Source organism: Vulpes lagopus, chromosome 21, assembly GCF_018345385.1.
Source record: "Vulpes lagopus strain Blue_001 chromosome 21, ASM1834538v1, whole genome shotgun sequence".
NCBI classification, from domain to species: Eukaryota; Metazoa; Chordata; class Mammalia; order Carnivora; family Canidae; genus Vulpes; species Vulpes lagopus.
Genome location: NC_054844.1, coordinates 31,899,890 through 31,916,848, shown reverse-complemented (window position 1 = coordinate 31,916,848; position 16,959 = coordinate 31,899,890). Strand labels below are relative to the sequence as shown.

The 16,959-nt window shown below is 35.5% G+C and overlaps 1 protein-coding gene across 2 annotated transcripts in view; it reads left to right on the top strand.

Annotated features, from left to right (window-relative positions):
- SLC2A13 (solute carrier family 2 member 13) overlaps nt 1-16,959 on the top strand; it is a 395,490-nt gene that overhangs the window by 284,402 nt on the left and 94,129 nt on the right. For both annotated transcript variants that reach the window (XM_041735867.1, XM_041735866.1), the window contains exon 7: nt 4,270-4,395. In XM_041735867.1, coding sequence (XP_041591801.1) covers nt 4,270-4,395 — 126 coding nt within the window. The remainder of the gene's footprint in view (nt 1-4,269; nt 4,396-16,959) is intronic.

Below are 16,959 nucleotides of genomic sequence, written 5' to 3'. Positions count from 1 at the left end.
CTATAGGGAAAGCCCAAATATCCATCAATTGATGACTGGTTAAAGAAGATGGGGAGATGTGGGATGTGTGTGTATACACACATACACATGTATATATAATGGAATATTACTCAGCCATCAAAAAGAATGAAATATTCACCACATGCAGTGATGTGAATGGATCTAGAATGTATCCTGCTGAGTGAAATAAGTCAGAGAAAGACAAATACCATATGATCTCACTCGTGAAATTTAAGAAAGAAAATAGATGAACATATTGGAAGGCAACGGGAAGGAGAGAGGGAAACAAACCATAAGAGATGCTTAAAAATAGGGAACAAACAGAGTTGTTGGAGGTGGGTGAGGGATGGGCTAGGTGGGTGACGAGTATTAAGGAGGCAGTTGTGATGAGCACTGCGTGTTGTAAGTGATGAATCATTAAATTCTCCTAAAACCAGTATTGAACAGTATGTTAACTGCAATTTAAAAAAAAAAAAAGAAGAAGAAGAAAGAGGTCTAAAACATCCTCCCCCCCCCCCAAAAAAAAAGGATTAGTGTATGGACTACAAATCATCCAGATCTAACTGACATTCTGAGAATACTGCACTATGAACAGAATATATACTGGTTAAGCACACAAGGAGCATTCTCTAGAATAAATCGTTTGTCAGGCCACAAAACAAGCCTCAATAAATTTCAAAAGGTCTGAAATCATACTAAATATGTTTTCCAGTAACAGTGGAGTGAAATTGGAAATCACTAACAGCAGTTTGGGAAATTGACAAATATGTGAAAATTAACACTTCTGAATCTAGGATCAAAGAAATCACAAGGGAAATAAGAAAATTCTTTGAGATGAATGAAAATGAAGACCAGATATATACCAAATATGGGATGCAAGGATAGCAGTGCAGTGTTCAGAGGGAAATTCATAGCTATAATTTCCAACAGTAAAAAAGAAAAATATCAAATCAAAAAGCTAATCTTCCACCTTAAAACAGTGGACGTGTAAGAGAAAGAGGGGCAGTTAACAAAAGGGTCTGACATGAGCTAAGGAGATGGAATGGCATGAAAGCCCAGATAGAGAAGAAAAACAATTTCTCTTTGTAACTGGAGCAGAGGAAAGTATGACAGTTTCTGTGTTTGCTATGAGAGTATAGTTACCATCTTTACCACTTTCATCTGTTTTCTATGTGAAGTAGACGTGAGGTGAAGCTGAGTATGAAGTGACTAAAAAGGACGTAGGGCATTAGAGATCTGAAGAATAGTCCCTGTGTAGGGTGGTTGAAAGTCCATGTATAAAATGACTAGAGAAAGTTATTAGGGATGTCAGACCGTTGAGGATCCTTTGGAGGCTGGCAGCAGTGTATTATAAAGGAACTACTGATCTGCCCTGTTGTGTGATTCCCTGAACTGCATTTGGGTATGTGGGGAAGGCATAGAAAAGGCAAATGTTTGCATTCACATATGGCTAGAATTTTTGCTAGTTGGGTGAGATAGATAGATAAATGGGTGGGGAAATTTAGGATATCGAAATGATAGGCCCATGGTCAAGAAGCTAGATAAGGACAGAACTAAAGAAAGTAAAAAACTAATGTAGAGGAAGCAAGTAGAGGGGTCAGTGATCCAGAGGTCACCAGGAGGTCTAACCAAGATAGCTCCACAAGGGTAAGGAATCTGTTTTGTTTACTAAGGTGTCCCAGCCCCCAGAATAGTGCCTGGCACATAGTAAGCAGAAAATATTTGTATTGGATGAATCCCCATTGCAGAACTGGGATTATTTCTAAGCAAGCTGGAAGAATGGGAGATTGTGGTCAGAGTTGGATGATTGAATGAGTGATGGAAGAGGCAAAGCATCATGAATGACACATTGTGATGTCTAACACATCTGGTAGGTTCCCCATACCCCTCAGCCTTCATCATTATTTTTTTGGCCCGTTATCAGAATTACTTATTTTTTTAAAAATACAGTCATTTCTCTACAACTGGATAAGTTGACATTTCCCAAATAAATATCATATAAAGCCATTGGAAAATCAGGGTCATTAGATTCTTTCTCACGTGGGTGGAATAAGCCAACAAAGTACTAGTAGGAATTCCCTTCCTCTGCAAATTAGCCCAGTCTAGTTGTGAAGGCCAGAAGTTCACAGTACTTCTAATGCTTCCTGTTTTGTTTTTTTTGCTTATCACAGATGTGGACACTTTTATATTTACTAGCTGTATCACCTCTCTAAAGTATATTGACCTTTCAGGAAGCTGTAAAAGGCCTCTCTTTTGCATTTAGTACAGACATACCTCGTTCTCGTGCACTTTGTTTTACTACATTTCACAGAATATTGTATTTTTCACAAATTGAAGTTTTACAGCAACCATGCATGAAGCAAGTCTATAGGCACTATTTTTCCAGCAGCATTTGCTCACTTTGTATCTGTCCTATTTTGGAAACTCACGGTATTTAAAACTTTTTCATTAATTATATTTATTATGGTGATCAGTGATTTTGACTTGCTGAAAGCTCAGGTGATGGTAGCATTTTTTAGCAATTAAGTATTCTTAAATTAAGATGTTCACATTGTTCTTTTAGATATAGTGCTGTTATACCTACAGTAGACTACAGTGTAGAGTAAACCTACCTTTTATATACACTGGGAAACCAAAAAATTCATTTATTGTAACATTTGCTTTATTGCAGTGATCTGGAATAGAGTCCTCAGTATCTCCAAGCTATGCCTCAAGGGGTCTGAAGTCTTATTTAAAATTAAGGATGGCTGTTTGCAAAGGCAAAGCTTACAGAAGGAGATGAAATGATAATCTTATTTTTAAACAATGCAGTGTTTGCCCATTTAGTTAAATTAATCAAAAAAAGTATTTTGATTTTAAGGATTCACATCTTTTTTGAATAACTGGCCATAGTACTTACCCTGTTTCTCCCTCCACACCGCATAGTATAATTACTTGTACACAGTAAATAATAAGTTTATAATGACTGATCTTTGTAGAATAAACAGTCCTCTGAAATGCCCTTCCCTGTACCTCTTTGCCTGGTGATTTTCTTTTATGTGATCTACTTCAAATATCTCCTCCCAAAGTATCCTCACCTCTTACGGACAGATGAACAGGCCTCTGCCCTTAGAGTAGTTCACACTAATTTCTGTTACACTGACAGTATTTATTTGTATATCTGTTCCTGTCTTTGTCTTTTATTGGCCAAGGAGTAGGGACTTTGTCCTAGTCATTTTAGTGTCTCCAACACCTTATATGTGCCTTCCATGTTTTAGGGACTCCAGAATTGTCTGGCAAATGAGTTTGACAGCAAGAAAACACATTTGCGAGTACTTTGTAGGCATAGGTTGGAAAACCCTGCCCTCTAAAGGATTTTACCTCTTTAGAATTTTCTGCAGTTAGGATACTGCTGTTAGGTGAGCAGTGATTATTTGATTATGGTTCTGTGATCCAATCAGTAGATATAATTAACGTAGAGAGAAGGTGGCCTTTTTTTTTCCTATGCCAACTTATTTTAAAGTAAGCATAACATGTAGTTGATACTCAGTGTAGATTTGTTAAAAGTACCGATGTCTGCCAAATGTTCACAGGGACCATTATTGGGTGGTGGTATTTTTCTTTTTAACTTTTTTCTTTCAGATATATTTTTTTTCATTCTTTGAATTTTCTTTTTTAATATTTCATATATTTATTCATGAGAGAGACAGAGAGGAAAAGACATAGGCAGAGGGAGAAGCAGACTTCCTGCAGGGAGCCTGATGCGGGTCTCGATCCCAGGACCCCAGGATCACACCCTGAGCCGAAGGCAGACGCTCAACTGCTGAGCCACCCAAGCATACCATTCTTTGAATTTTCTATTTCAGTATGTATTGGGAAATGTTATTTTCCACTTTTAAAAGATAGGGTATGTAATACAGACAGTTAAGAGAAATGAATGCTTTGGTACAATTTGGAACCACTCAGCTGGGTCAAATTGGGCCAGTCTGTGCTTTGGGAACAAATTTTAGTGGCTTAGAAAAGCAAAAGTTTATTTGCTGAGGGGCAGCTGGGGTTCTTTTACACCCAGTGTCTCATATCAAAATCTCCATCTCAAAGTGGCTTCTGCAGTTGCTGTAGCTAGGGGAGGGTCAGGTGGAGAATACCTTCCTCCTCTCACCGGCCTCCACATGTGTCACTTTGCCATGGCTAAGACGAGTGCCATGGCACCAAATTTCCTGCGAAGTACAGTGGAAAATGTAGAAGAACACCAGTTGTCTTTAACATGATAAAACTCTTTTTATTTTACAGTTACTGTAATGAATGTATGTTGGATCCAGACTGCGGTTTCTGCTACAAGATGAACAAATCAACTGTAATTGACTCCTCCTGTGTTCCAGTTAATAAAGCATCTACAAATGAGGCAGCCTGGGGCAGGTATGTCACCTCTTATATACCTTAAGAACATAAAACAAAATTTCAGAATGAGATCTTTTTATTACTGATTATATTCCCTATGCTATACATTCCATCTCTGTGACTTCTCTATTTTATAACTTCTTTATTTTATGTAAAGGAAATTTATACTTTTAGTTCCTTTTGTCAATTTCCTCCATTCCCCAACCAACTGCCCCTCAGCAACTACCAGTTTGTTCCCTGTATTTAAGAGTGGTTTTTTTGTTAGTTTGTTCATTTGTGGGTTTTTTAGATTCTACATATAAATGAAGTCATATGGTATTTGTCTTTCTCTGTCTGACTCACATCACTTAGTATAATACGAGTTCTACCCATGTTGTCACAAATGGCAAGATCTCATTTTTTTATGTCTGAGTAATACTCCATTGTGTACATATACCACCACATCTTTATCCAGTCGTCTATTATTGGACACTGGGGCTGCTCCCATATTTTGACCATTGTAAATAATGCTACAGTAAACATTGGGGTACATAGATCTATCTTTTCAAATTACTGTTTTTTCTTTGGGTAGTTACCTCATAGAGGAATAACTGGATCACATGGTATTTCTATTTTTAGGTTTTTGAGGAACCTCCATGTTTTTCATAATAGGCACCAATTTACATTCTCACCAACAATGCACAAAGTTTCTTTCTCCACATCTTCATCAACACTTGTAGCTTATTTTTTTGGTACTAGGCATTCTGACAGGTGTGAGGTGCTGTGTCATGTTTTGATTTACATTCCCTGATGATTATTGGTATTGAGCATCTTTTCATGTGTCTGTTGGCCATCTGTATGTCTTCTGGAAAAATGTCTGTTTAGGTGCTCTGCCCATTTTTTTTTAACTTCAGATTGGTTTTTGGTATTGAGTTGTATAAGTTATTTATATATCTTGAATGTTAACCCTTTATCAAGTATATCACTTGCAGGTATCTGCCCCATTCACTAGGTTGTCTTTTTGTTTTGTTGATGGTTTCCTTTGCTATGCAAGTGGCTTTTATCCTGGGGATGCAAGCATGGTTCAGTATTCATAAACCATTCATTATGATACAGCGCATTAGCAAGAGGAAGGATAAAAATCATAGGATTATTTCAATTGATGTAGAAAAAACATTTGACAGAAAGTATTTGTTCATGATAAGAACTTGAAACAAAGTGGGTTTAGAGGGTGCATACCTCAAACTAATAAAGTCTATATATGAAAATGGTAGCATCCTAATAAATGGTGGGAAACTGAAAACTTTAAGATCAGGAACAAGACAAGGATGTTCATCTCACTACTTTTATTCAACACAGTACTAGTACTAATTAATTAGTAATTAATTATAATTATAATATAATTATAATTAATTAATTAGTACTAATTGCAGCAGTCAGACGAGAAAAGGAAATACAAGGCATCCAAATTGGTAAGCAAGAAAACTGCCATTATTTACAGATGACATGATACCATATATAGAAACCTTAGGCCACCAAAAAACTACTAACATTGATAAATGAATTTAGTAAAGTTGCAGGATTCAAAATTAATACACTGAAATCTGTTGGATTTTTATACACTGATAACAAAGTAGCAGAAATAGAAGAAAAACAATTCTGTTTACAGTTGCATCATAAAGAATTTAAAAACTTAAAATAAATTTAACCAAAGAGATGAAACACCTGTACTCTGAAAACTGAAACAATGATGAAAGAAATCAAAGATGACATAGACAAATAGAAAGTTATATCATGCTCATGGATTGAAAGTGTTAATATCATTAAAATGTCTATCCTATCCAAAGCAATGTACAGATTCAATGCAATCCCTATCAAACTACCAATTGCATTTTTCACAGAACTAGAAAAAATATCCTAAAATCTGTATGAAATAAGAGATTTCTAAGAGTCAAAACAATCTTGAGAAAAAGGAACATAGCTGGAGTTATCACAATCCCATATTTCAAGGTATATTACAAAGCTGTAGTAATCAAAACATTATGGTCCTAGCACAAAAATATACACATAGATCAATGGGGTAGAATAGAGTCCAGAAATAAATCCATGCTTTTATGGTCAATTAATCTATGACAAAAGAGGCAAAAATATACAATGGAGAAAAGAATCTCTTCAGTGAATGGTGTTAGGAAAACTTGACAGCTGCATGCAAAAGAATAAAATTGGACCACTTTTTATACACCACACACAAAAACAAACTCAAAATGGATTAAAGACCTAAATGTGAGGCCTAAAATCATAAAATAACTGAAAGAAAACATAGGCAATAATCAGACATCAGCCTTAGCAATATTTATGGATATGTCTCCTCATGCAAGGGAAACAAAAGCAAACATAAACTATTGGGACTGCGCCAAAGTAATAAGCTTTTGCTGTGCAAAAGAATAGGTCTTACTTTTAACTTATAGAGTGAGTGCATTTATAGTCAATGACTGCAGTTCTTCTAAACTGATTTTCACAACTATATTACTTTGCAACATACACTGATAAAAGGGGACACAAAACATTGCAACTTTATGTTTCACAAAGTAGAAAGCACTCAAGCCTAGACTTTAGGAAATTCAGATTCAGGCCCAATTCTGTTCTAAGCTGTAGAAGTTTGGCTCTTGAGACAGATGTTCCTACATATTTCCAAGGCAGTTTCTCCCATTGCATATTTAACTACACCAGTAATTTTCAAACTCTGAAACTTAAAGAAAATCTTCAAGTCAAAATGAATTAATATTACTTTCAGTTCTTTCATGCAACTATTGTTTTCTTTGCATATGTTCCTGGAGTTTAGTAAAATTAAACAAAGTAATGATAAAAGTTGGTAATTGTCATGTAACCAATCTAGGAAAGCTATAAATCTTTCTCTTTTTGAAAGAGTACATTGGTTTGTAATAGATACATAAGTGAAATATTTGTATAGAACTTATATTCAACGTCCATGGGCACAGTAAATATGTAAATATTATTCCATATGAACTTTTATTCCATGTCCATGGACACAGTAAATATGTAAAAATTATTCTATATGGCCTTAACTTCTTATGTATTCTAAAGTCCTATAAAAAAATAATAGGCTCTCATTCCATCTGCCTCATAGAACTGATGAAGGCAATGAAATCTGTTAATTACTTGTGTCTCCTAGAAGCTATAAAGTATAATCTGTCATTAATCATTATGCTGTTGTCATTAATCATTTTATTAGGGAATTACTGCAAAGAAGTAGAAATAAATTACACGGTATTCAACTGAAAATCCAGACTACATTTTAAATATATTAATTACAGAGAAATATGTAAAAGAAATGCAATTATTACTTAAAATGAAAACTTGAAAGAGCTTCTTTTAAAAACATCCAGTGTATAATTTTCATCAGCCAGGCTTCATTAGTGAGTTAATTGAGTAGATATTTCTGGATGTAATACTTTACAGTTTTAACTCTTATGATTCTTTTTTCAGTAGATAAAATCTGAAAGCTTGCTTGTCTAGAATTATGAATATGTCATGAAATCTGTGTGTGTAGTTTCCCATACTTTACATACTTAACATATTAGAATTGTATACTAATGAGAAGAGGACACTATAATTAGACATTTCTTTCATCCTCAGTAGAAATCCAGAGGTCAGAGGCCTCAAAATAGGAGTTTTGTTCTTACTGTTTGCAAGTAACAGATTGTACAACTTTTTAATAGAAATTTCTATTACTTCTTTTATGTTAACCTATTCATATGCTTAGGACGTTATTCCTTGAGTGTGCTCACTCCTAAAAGAAAAGTGAGGTACAGATAATACCTAGGGAAAAACACAAAGAACTAAACAAAATACATAGAGAAATTTTATTGTAGAATATTTGAATAATTTCAAACTCTACCACTCTCCTTCAAAAAAAAGACAGTTTTCCTCTTTTCTGTGCTGAGTAACAGATCTCCTTTAGCTTAGCCACTGTGGTTGGTTCCTTCAATCTGTGCTATAAAGAAAGAAAAAAAAAGGCAAGATGTTTGCCATGAAAAATTCCTACAGCAGATTTTCCATTTATAGGTAAAATAGCAATTGCTATATTGTTGTTGGTTGATAGGTTTTATACAGTTACTTGGAGTAGAATTCTCCAGGCAAAATCTACCATTACCTTGGATTCACATCTGAGATATACTGTTTATAGATGTTTCAGGGTCAACTTTTGGGGAAATTCAGAGCTATATATCCTGATTTAACTGTGGTGGTTTCATGGAAAGACACCAGGTAGAATGGTAATACCACTCATGATGGAGATAGTATGATGATTCTGGTGAACTCTGAATTGCCTCAACATAGTGAAAACTATTTGCTTACATAATCAACTATAATAAATTGGAAGCAAAATGTTAAGTGGCATGCTTTTCTAGTATCTAGTTAAATTTCAGTAAAAAGTTTTTTTTTTCCTAAAAATCAGTTCTCTAAAGAAGATACACAGTTGGCCAACAAGCACATGAAAAACTGCTGATCACTAATTATTAGGGAAATGCAAACCAAAATTATAATGAGGTACCACCTCATACCCATTAGGGTGGCTACTATTAAAAATATATATATATTTATATTAAAATACATATATATCTTAATAATGTTTTTAATATATATAAATATATACTGCATATATATTATATATATAACAATTGTCATGGAGGATGTGGAGAAATTGGAAACTACACTACTGATGGAAAGGTAAAGTGGTACAGCCACTATGGAAAACAGTCTGGTCATTTCACAAAATTTTGCAATAGAATTACATATCATCTAACAATTCCATTTCTGAGTACATATCCTAAAATAATTGAATGCAAAAGCCTCAAGAAATAGTGAGTGCCTGTGGTCATGGCAGTATTATTCATAATAGCCAAAAGATGGAAGCAACCCAAGTGGGAATTGACAGATGCATGGATAAAGAAAATGTAATATATACAATGATGCGTTCATTATTCAGACTTAAAGAAATTCTGACACATAGTACAACATGGGTGAATCTCAAAGACATAATGATAAGTGAAATGAGCCAGTCACAAAAAGACAACACGTGCCTCCAGTAATATGAGGTACCTAGAATTGTCAAATTTATAAAGATGGAAAGAAGAATGGTCATTGGCACAGGCAGGGAGAATGAGGGAATAGGAAGTTGTTTAATGAACATGAAGTTTCAGTTTTGCAAAATGAAAGGGTTTTGGAGATTGCCACATACCTCAGTGTGAATATGTTTAATGTCACTGAACTGTACAACATAAAATTATTAAAATTTAAAACAGTTAATTAAGGGATTTGTCTCTGGAGCTATGCAGTGCTATATAGGCTCTGAACAGGGACAAGAAAAACTGCCGGGCTGGGCTGGGAAAGCTGTAAACTTCTCTGTTGCCAACTTAGGACCTTGAATAGAAAGAGTGTCACACATACAAAAGAAAAGTCAGAACCCATTACTATGGGGGAAATACGGTTTCTAATGTCACAGTGCCTTTGTGACATGGGAACCATAAATTGAGAAATATGAACACTAAAAAAAAGTGTGTCCCAAACTGGAGATAATCCATAGAGCCATTTCAGAAATTAACGCGCAGTTGTCAGAATTCACAACCCATAAGACTTATATGGAAGGCAACTCAGTAAATGTAAGAGGATGGTCAAAAATTATAAACTACATCAATTAATGAAGGAAAGAAGCACAAATAGATAGTGAGGAATGAATTACCTAAACAACCTTGCACTACAAAAAAAGATATGAAAGAGACTTCAAAATGTTTGAAAGAAATAAAGGAAATAGTATAATTTTGTCAGTTATACTGAAAGTTGTACATTTATGATCTGTGTACTATGTGTGTATATGTGTGCATGTATGTGTGTATGTACATATATAACAAATGTTATACTTAAGCAAATTTTGCTAAAAATAAGAACCTTCAAAAGCTAAAATTCTAGGTAAATAACATGAAAGGGGGTGTGACAACTTTTAGATAAAAGCCTTGTACATTCCTTTGTTTCCAGAAGCAAATAGTGATTATACTTAGTTTTTCAGTTTGTTAATTTTAGGTGTGAAAAATGTGAGCGTAAGGTGTCTGGGTGGCTCAGTCAGTTAAGCTTCCGACTCTTGATTTTGGCTCAAGTCATGATCTCAGGATCTTGGGATCAAGCCCTGCCTCAGGCTCAGTGCTCAGGGGTATGGGCCTGAAGATTGTCTCCCTCGGCCCCTCCCCCACTTATGGGCATGCATGGCTTCCCCCACCTAAAATAAAATAAATAAATATTTTTTAAAAATGTAAATGTAATCTCTTAAAAAATGTACTAGTGGAGGAAAAAAATAAAAGAATCTAACTAGGAGGGTGGGAAAAAGGGAAAACTATGGGAGAAACTGTGGTTAAGAGAAACAATAGAAAATCAGAATGAAATATAAATGCAATTATTATAGTAAAAATAAACCTCTTAAACACACCTTTCAAATACATATCTTCATATGCATTTTTTTGAAATGCAGTTGTAATGCTGTTTACAAGACATAATCACAGAAAGGTTGGAAATATAATGAAAAAAAATGAGGTAAGTGCTAAGTCAAGAAAACAAAAAACAAATTAGAAAATTCAGAAAACTTAACAAGCTTGATATAAATGAATCATGAACCTAATTTACAGAGAACTTTATTATTTTCAAGCAAACGTTTAATACTTATGAAGATTTACCATATTCAAGCACAAAGAATAAATTCAGTGAATTTGTATAAATATGTACTAATAAATTCTGAGTAAATCCAGATAACTGATATTATGCAAAATATGTTTTCTAGACAAAATGTAGTAAAACTGCAATGTAGTATAAAGATATTTATTATTCCTTCTACTTTAGCTTGGAAACTTAAAAAAATTAACTTAAAATTAACTAATGGGTTAAGAAGAAATCATAAGTGGAAAATAGAACATTAAAAGTAATAAATGAAAAAATCCACAAGAAGTTAGAACTAGAGCAGAGAATTAGCTTGTAGAGTGGTAAACCTACTGTGAAGTGTGATTTTCATTCCCTTTATACAGATGAAGACAGTGATGTGTAGAGGGTATTTTTTTTTAATTTTTTAATTTTTATTTATTTATGATAGTCACAGAGAGAGAGAGAGAGAGGCAGAGACACAGGCAGAGGGAGAAGCAGGCTCCATGCACCGGGAGCCCGACGTGGGATTCGATCCCGGGTCTCCAGGATCGCGCCCTGGGCCAAAGGCAGGCGCCAAACCGCTACGCCACACAGGGATCCCTGTAGAGGGTATTAATAGCTTTCTCCAAGTCCAAAGCCAGTAGTCCACCTCTTTTAGGGGAGCAACAGTTGCATAGTAGGAAGATGCACATTTTAGAGTCAAGTAAATTCTAATTTCAGCCTTTATCATTTGCTTGTTTGTAAGTGGCACCTGGACAACCTGGGCCTCTCTGAGCCCTATTTCCCATCTATACAATGGGAATAATATACTTGTGGAGAACAATATGGTTTTTGTAAAGATTCTGTTAAGAGTATATCCAGGGGATCCCTGGGTGGCTCAGCGGTTTAGCACCTACCTTTGGCCCAGGACGTGAGTCCCACATCGGGCTCCCTCCATGGAGCCTGCTTCTCCCTCTGCCTATGTCTCTGCCTCTCTCTCTGTGTCTCTCATGAATAAATAAATAAAATCTTAAAAAAAAAAAAAGTATATCCAAAGACACTTTTAAATGTTAAACCTTGTTCAAATGTTATCTTAAAAAAAAAAAAAAAGGACTCCTGGGTGGCTCAGCGATTGAGCATTGGTCTTCGGCTCATGATCCCAGAGGTCCGGGATCGAGTCCCACATCGGGCTCCCAGTATGGAGCCTGCTTCTCCCTCTGCCTATGTCTCTGCTTCTCTCTATGTGTCTCTCATGAGTAAATAAATAAAATCTTTAAAAAAATATATTAGTGGTAGATATCCTGTACTAATTTTTTTTCTTAGATTTGTCAATAACACATTTTCTAGATTAGAATAAGCATTTGCTAACAGGTAAGGGCATTAAAATACTTTCTATTTGTGTGCCTCTTCATCCACCTCCCTGTCTCCTGGCTCTCTGTATACACAAAACCATAATCTATTCTGGAGCTTCAAACATCCTGACTCTTTAAAAGTATTGCTAATGAAGCAAACTTTCTTAATGTGCTGATTCAGTATTTGTTTCCTATAATACAACATTTTCGCTCTGTAATTAGAACACTAAAATAGCTAGATAGAGGCCCTGTTTGGCAGTTCATTGTTCTAACTCACACTGAGTGCCTGGTTTATTGTATTCATTCAGCAGAGATATTTTTCTCAAAGCTGCACTCTGATACAACACCCAGACTATCTTCCCAACATCCCACTCCTCCCACGCAGAAGTCCCTTCAACCTAAATCCTTTGCTATCACCCTAATATCCATTGTGATTTCCCACTTCTATGCCTTTCCTCACGCTGTGCTTTCTGCCTAGAATTTACCTTCCTTCTCCCTCCTTCTGTCTTCCAACCATTATTTTTTGCCCAGATCAAATGTCACTTTTTCCTTGCAGTCTCTCTGATTAGCCCCAGGAAACAATCCTTACTATATCCGCTGCTTGCCCTTTAGCACTCTCCTGCTAACTTCTTTGATAATTATACTGTCTTCTATGATAGTGATTTGGGTACGGATGTATCTTTGCTTCTAGATTATAAATTCCAACGTTTGTATCTTGCACTGTTTTTAAAGATTTTATTTATTTGTTTCTTTATTTGAAAGAGAGCAGGCCCAAGGTGGGGGGGAATGGTAGAGGGAAAGGAAGAAGCAGACTCCCCACTGAACAAGGAGTCCAATGTGGGGCTCAATCCCAGGACCTTGAGATCATGACCTAAACTGAAGGCAGACGCTTAACCAACTGACTGAGCCACCCCAGTTGCCCTCGTGCACTGTTTTTAATACCTTGGTGCCTTGTACTTTCGGGAGTTCAACAGTAATTGTTAAATGACAAAAAAAGGGGGGGGCTGCCATCACTGGAAAATAAGGCTTTGAAAGTGCTGGGATCCCTGCATGGCTGAGCAGTTTAGCACCTGCCTTTGGCCCAGGGCGTGATCCTGGAGACCAGGGATCGATTCCCGCATCGGGCTCCCTGCATGGAGCCTGCTTCTCCCTCCCTCTGCCTGTGCCTCTGCCTCTCTCTCTCTCTGAGTCCCTCATGAATAAATAAATAAAATCTTAAAAAAAAAAAAAGAAAAGAAAAGAAAAAGAAAAGGAAAGAAAGAAAGAAAGAAAGAAAGAAAGAAAGAAAGAAAGAAAGAAAGAAAGAAAGAGCTGCACTTCCCAACGAGAGGATACGGTGTTCCAACTTTAGTGAAATCTTCTTCATTGATATCTATTTCCAGGAAAGAGAATCTCTAAAAGAAAAATGGGAGTGATGCAGTTTTGTTTACCTGGTACTAATTAACACACTAAAAAAGTATAAAAAATAAAACTTAACCATGTCCTTCAAGTATATGCATGCTATATATTACACGTAGTCATACTACATGAAAACTACTTTTTAAAAATTATAGAAAGAGGGACGCCTGTGTGGCTCAGCGGTTAAGCATCTGCCTTCAGCTCAGGGTCTGATCCTGAAATCTCCAGATCGAGTCCCACATCTGGTTCTCTGCATGGAGCCTGCTTCTCCCTCTGCCTATGTCTCTGCTTCTCTCTCTCTCTGATCTCATGAATAAATAAATTTACAAAAAAAAATTACAGAAAGAAATATTCAGCACATGTCCTCAGAATATTCACGGGTATCCGAGGGAAGCAGTGTATTTATGGTTACAGTATAAGATCAGGTGTATCATGCAACCAGGCCAAATAGCCAAAATAGGATTTTCTCTTCATCACTTTTTTTTTAACTTTTAAAGATACATATCCATTTTGTATTTAGAAAAAGAAATTTATAATTAGTAAGCTATATCAGCATCTTAATATATTCACATACAGGATTGATGTTTTTATTAGTTACTCATATTAAGAATTTAAAATCCTCAAGCTATGCTTCTAAATTAACAGTAATATAGTTCAAAATTAATTTTTATAGCATACATTTTAGAGAAGTAGAGAATCTAATGCAGAATATTTTAATCCATTTTGCTTTTTAAATCACACTTTCTTCCATGTCTTTACTTGAATAGAAGTCATTATGCTAGATACTCCCTTTAAGATCTATAGCTCTACAATATGTAAGTTTCATCTATCAGTAAGTAATTGATATGCCTCTATATTCTTCTTTTTTCAAGCCCAGAAACTTAGCCTCTCTTGCATTTAATGACTTTATTACAGAATGATACTGTTTATGTTGCAAAGTATACAAATCAGGAAAGCAAAACATTTTTGAATAATTTATCTCCCTCCTCCATGTTAATTTGTCCAATTTCTCAGTTGACATTTATTGTGATAATAAACACATTTTAACAGTTTTGTCCAAGTAGTAATACTCATAATATGTTTGACTATACATCTTCTTAGGCCCAAACTTTACATTTCTAGTGCAGTCCTTCTTTCTTTTATGTTTTTAAAATTATTTTTCAGAAAAAAAATTATTTTGCAGGTAGTATTTCATTTGAAAAGGAGTCTGTCAGTTTTTTCTTACTAAAAATAAGACTAACTAGACTTTGAGACTAGTGCAAGGACAGGGCCAAGGCTTGAATTGTATATGCTTGGTAAATACAAAAATAACAGTACCAAGTCTTAGTTCATCAAATAATGGTGCATTTAAGCAGAAGATGTGCTACTGCAGAGTTGGAGTCTAGAGATGTTGGGATTTTTCAAAAAAAAAAAAGGGGGGGGTCAAGGGAACAGTGGGAATAAGTGGAAGGAAAATGCATGACTGGAGCTGATACTGGAAATGTGAGTTTGAATACAATTGTCAGCCTTAAGTAGGAATTTTACTTTAGTATTTACAGGTGCTTTTTATAGGTATGGAAAGCATCATGGCAATGATTTTAGGTGTGAATGACTTTATGTGATACCTAGTTGTGGATATGACATGGTATCACATAGTGAGATACAGTTCTCTTTGAAACATTTAATATATTTTTAAAAAATCAGTTGGCATGAATGTGATATTAACACTTGGCAGGGAACATCATCTAACTAGAAATAATAGCATCATGTTTTCTTTACGTAACTATCTTCTGTTCTTGGCAAGTGTGGTTGATTGTATTATTGTTCAAAATATCTGCCCCACTAGTTAGGGTAGGATTAGGTATTTCTGGCCCGTTCAGTTTTATCCACATGACTTTTCTGTGGCCAAAGAAATGAGAGTGGAACCAGTCCATGCCACTTCTAAGCCAAAGCTTTAAGAGCAAGGATTTGTCATGTTTTCTTTTTCTTTTGGAGTAAACTTGGCAGTGCCCCAGAATAGAAGGTGTTCTGTTAGCTTGGTCACAGGGTAAAGAAAATGTGGAGTAGAACTATACCTGACCTCGTGTAGACCTGGCTGTAGCATATGACATTGGAGCCCTGTTATGGCCCTGGGATTTGGGGCACTTTTGTTGATTCTGCAGAACCTCTTCTCTTCTGACTGAGAAAGCAAGATAAGCTGTATTCCACTGTGGAAGAGGAACAGATTTTCTTTATGTAACTTTTATTTTTTTCTTTATGTAACTTTTAAAAGGAAGCTCATTTCTAAAAAAAAAAAAAAAAATACAGGAAAACAAAAAATATGTTTTTTTTTTCACAGATGGGGTTACTCAATGCTGTAGTTTGGGGAATACTACTACTATAGGGGTAGAGAGCAGTTACTATTTTTAAGTAGGGACTAATGTGAATGTCTTTGGGTTTAAAATATAAAATCCTTACAGAAAAAGGAAGGAAGAATTTTTAAAAGAATAGGTGGAGGGAGGGTAAAGGGTAAGCCAAGGCATTTGGAAATTTATTATTATAAGGGATGTGATATGCGTGGTATCTGCATTTTAACATGTTATAGGGGCACACAGTTGGTTAAGCATCCGACTCTTGATTTTGGCTCAGGTTATGATCTCATGGGTCAGGAGATGGAGCCTAGCATCTGGCTCTGTGCTCAATGGGGAGTTTACTAGAAATTCTCTCTCTTTCCCTTGCTCCTCGTCTCTGTACATGTGCTCACTCTCTTGCTCTCTCTTTTCTCTTTCTCTGCCTCAGATAAGTCTTTAAAAACAATGTACTTATATATTTTAACAAAGACATTTAAATGAAATATTATACATGTTGCTGTGATACAGAAAGAACAGCATTCAAAATCCAGATACTCTCAGAAAGTCTCCTGCTAGATAAACTCCAGTTGTTCAAGTCAAAGACCTGCTGCCTGAAGACCCATCATTTAGATCCTTCCTCTTCTCATGGTTTCAGTGATAGCTTAAAAAAAAATCCACAGAATAGCTTCACCACTTAAATCTGCGTTTACAGTATATACCATTTGTATAGTAACAACCACGTTGTGTCATTTGGAATTTGCATAGACCTTCATGAACCAGTATCCATCAGAATTTCTGTTGTTTCTAAACAATTCCAAAGTGGCAACCTGAAAACTTTTGAAACTCAGTGCTCTGTCCTG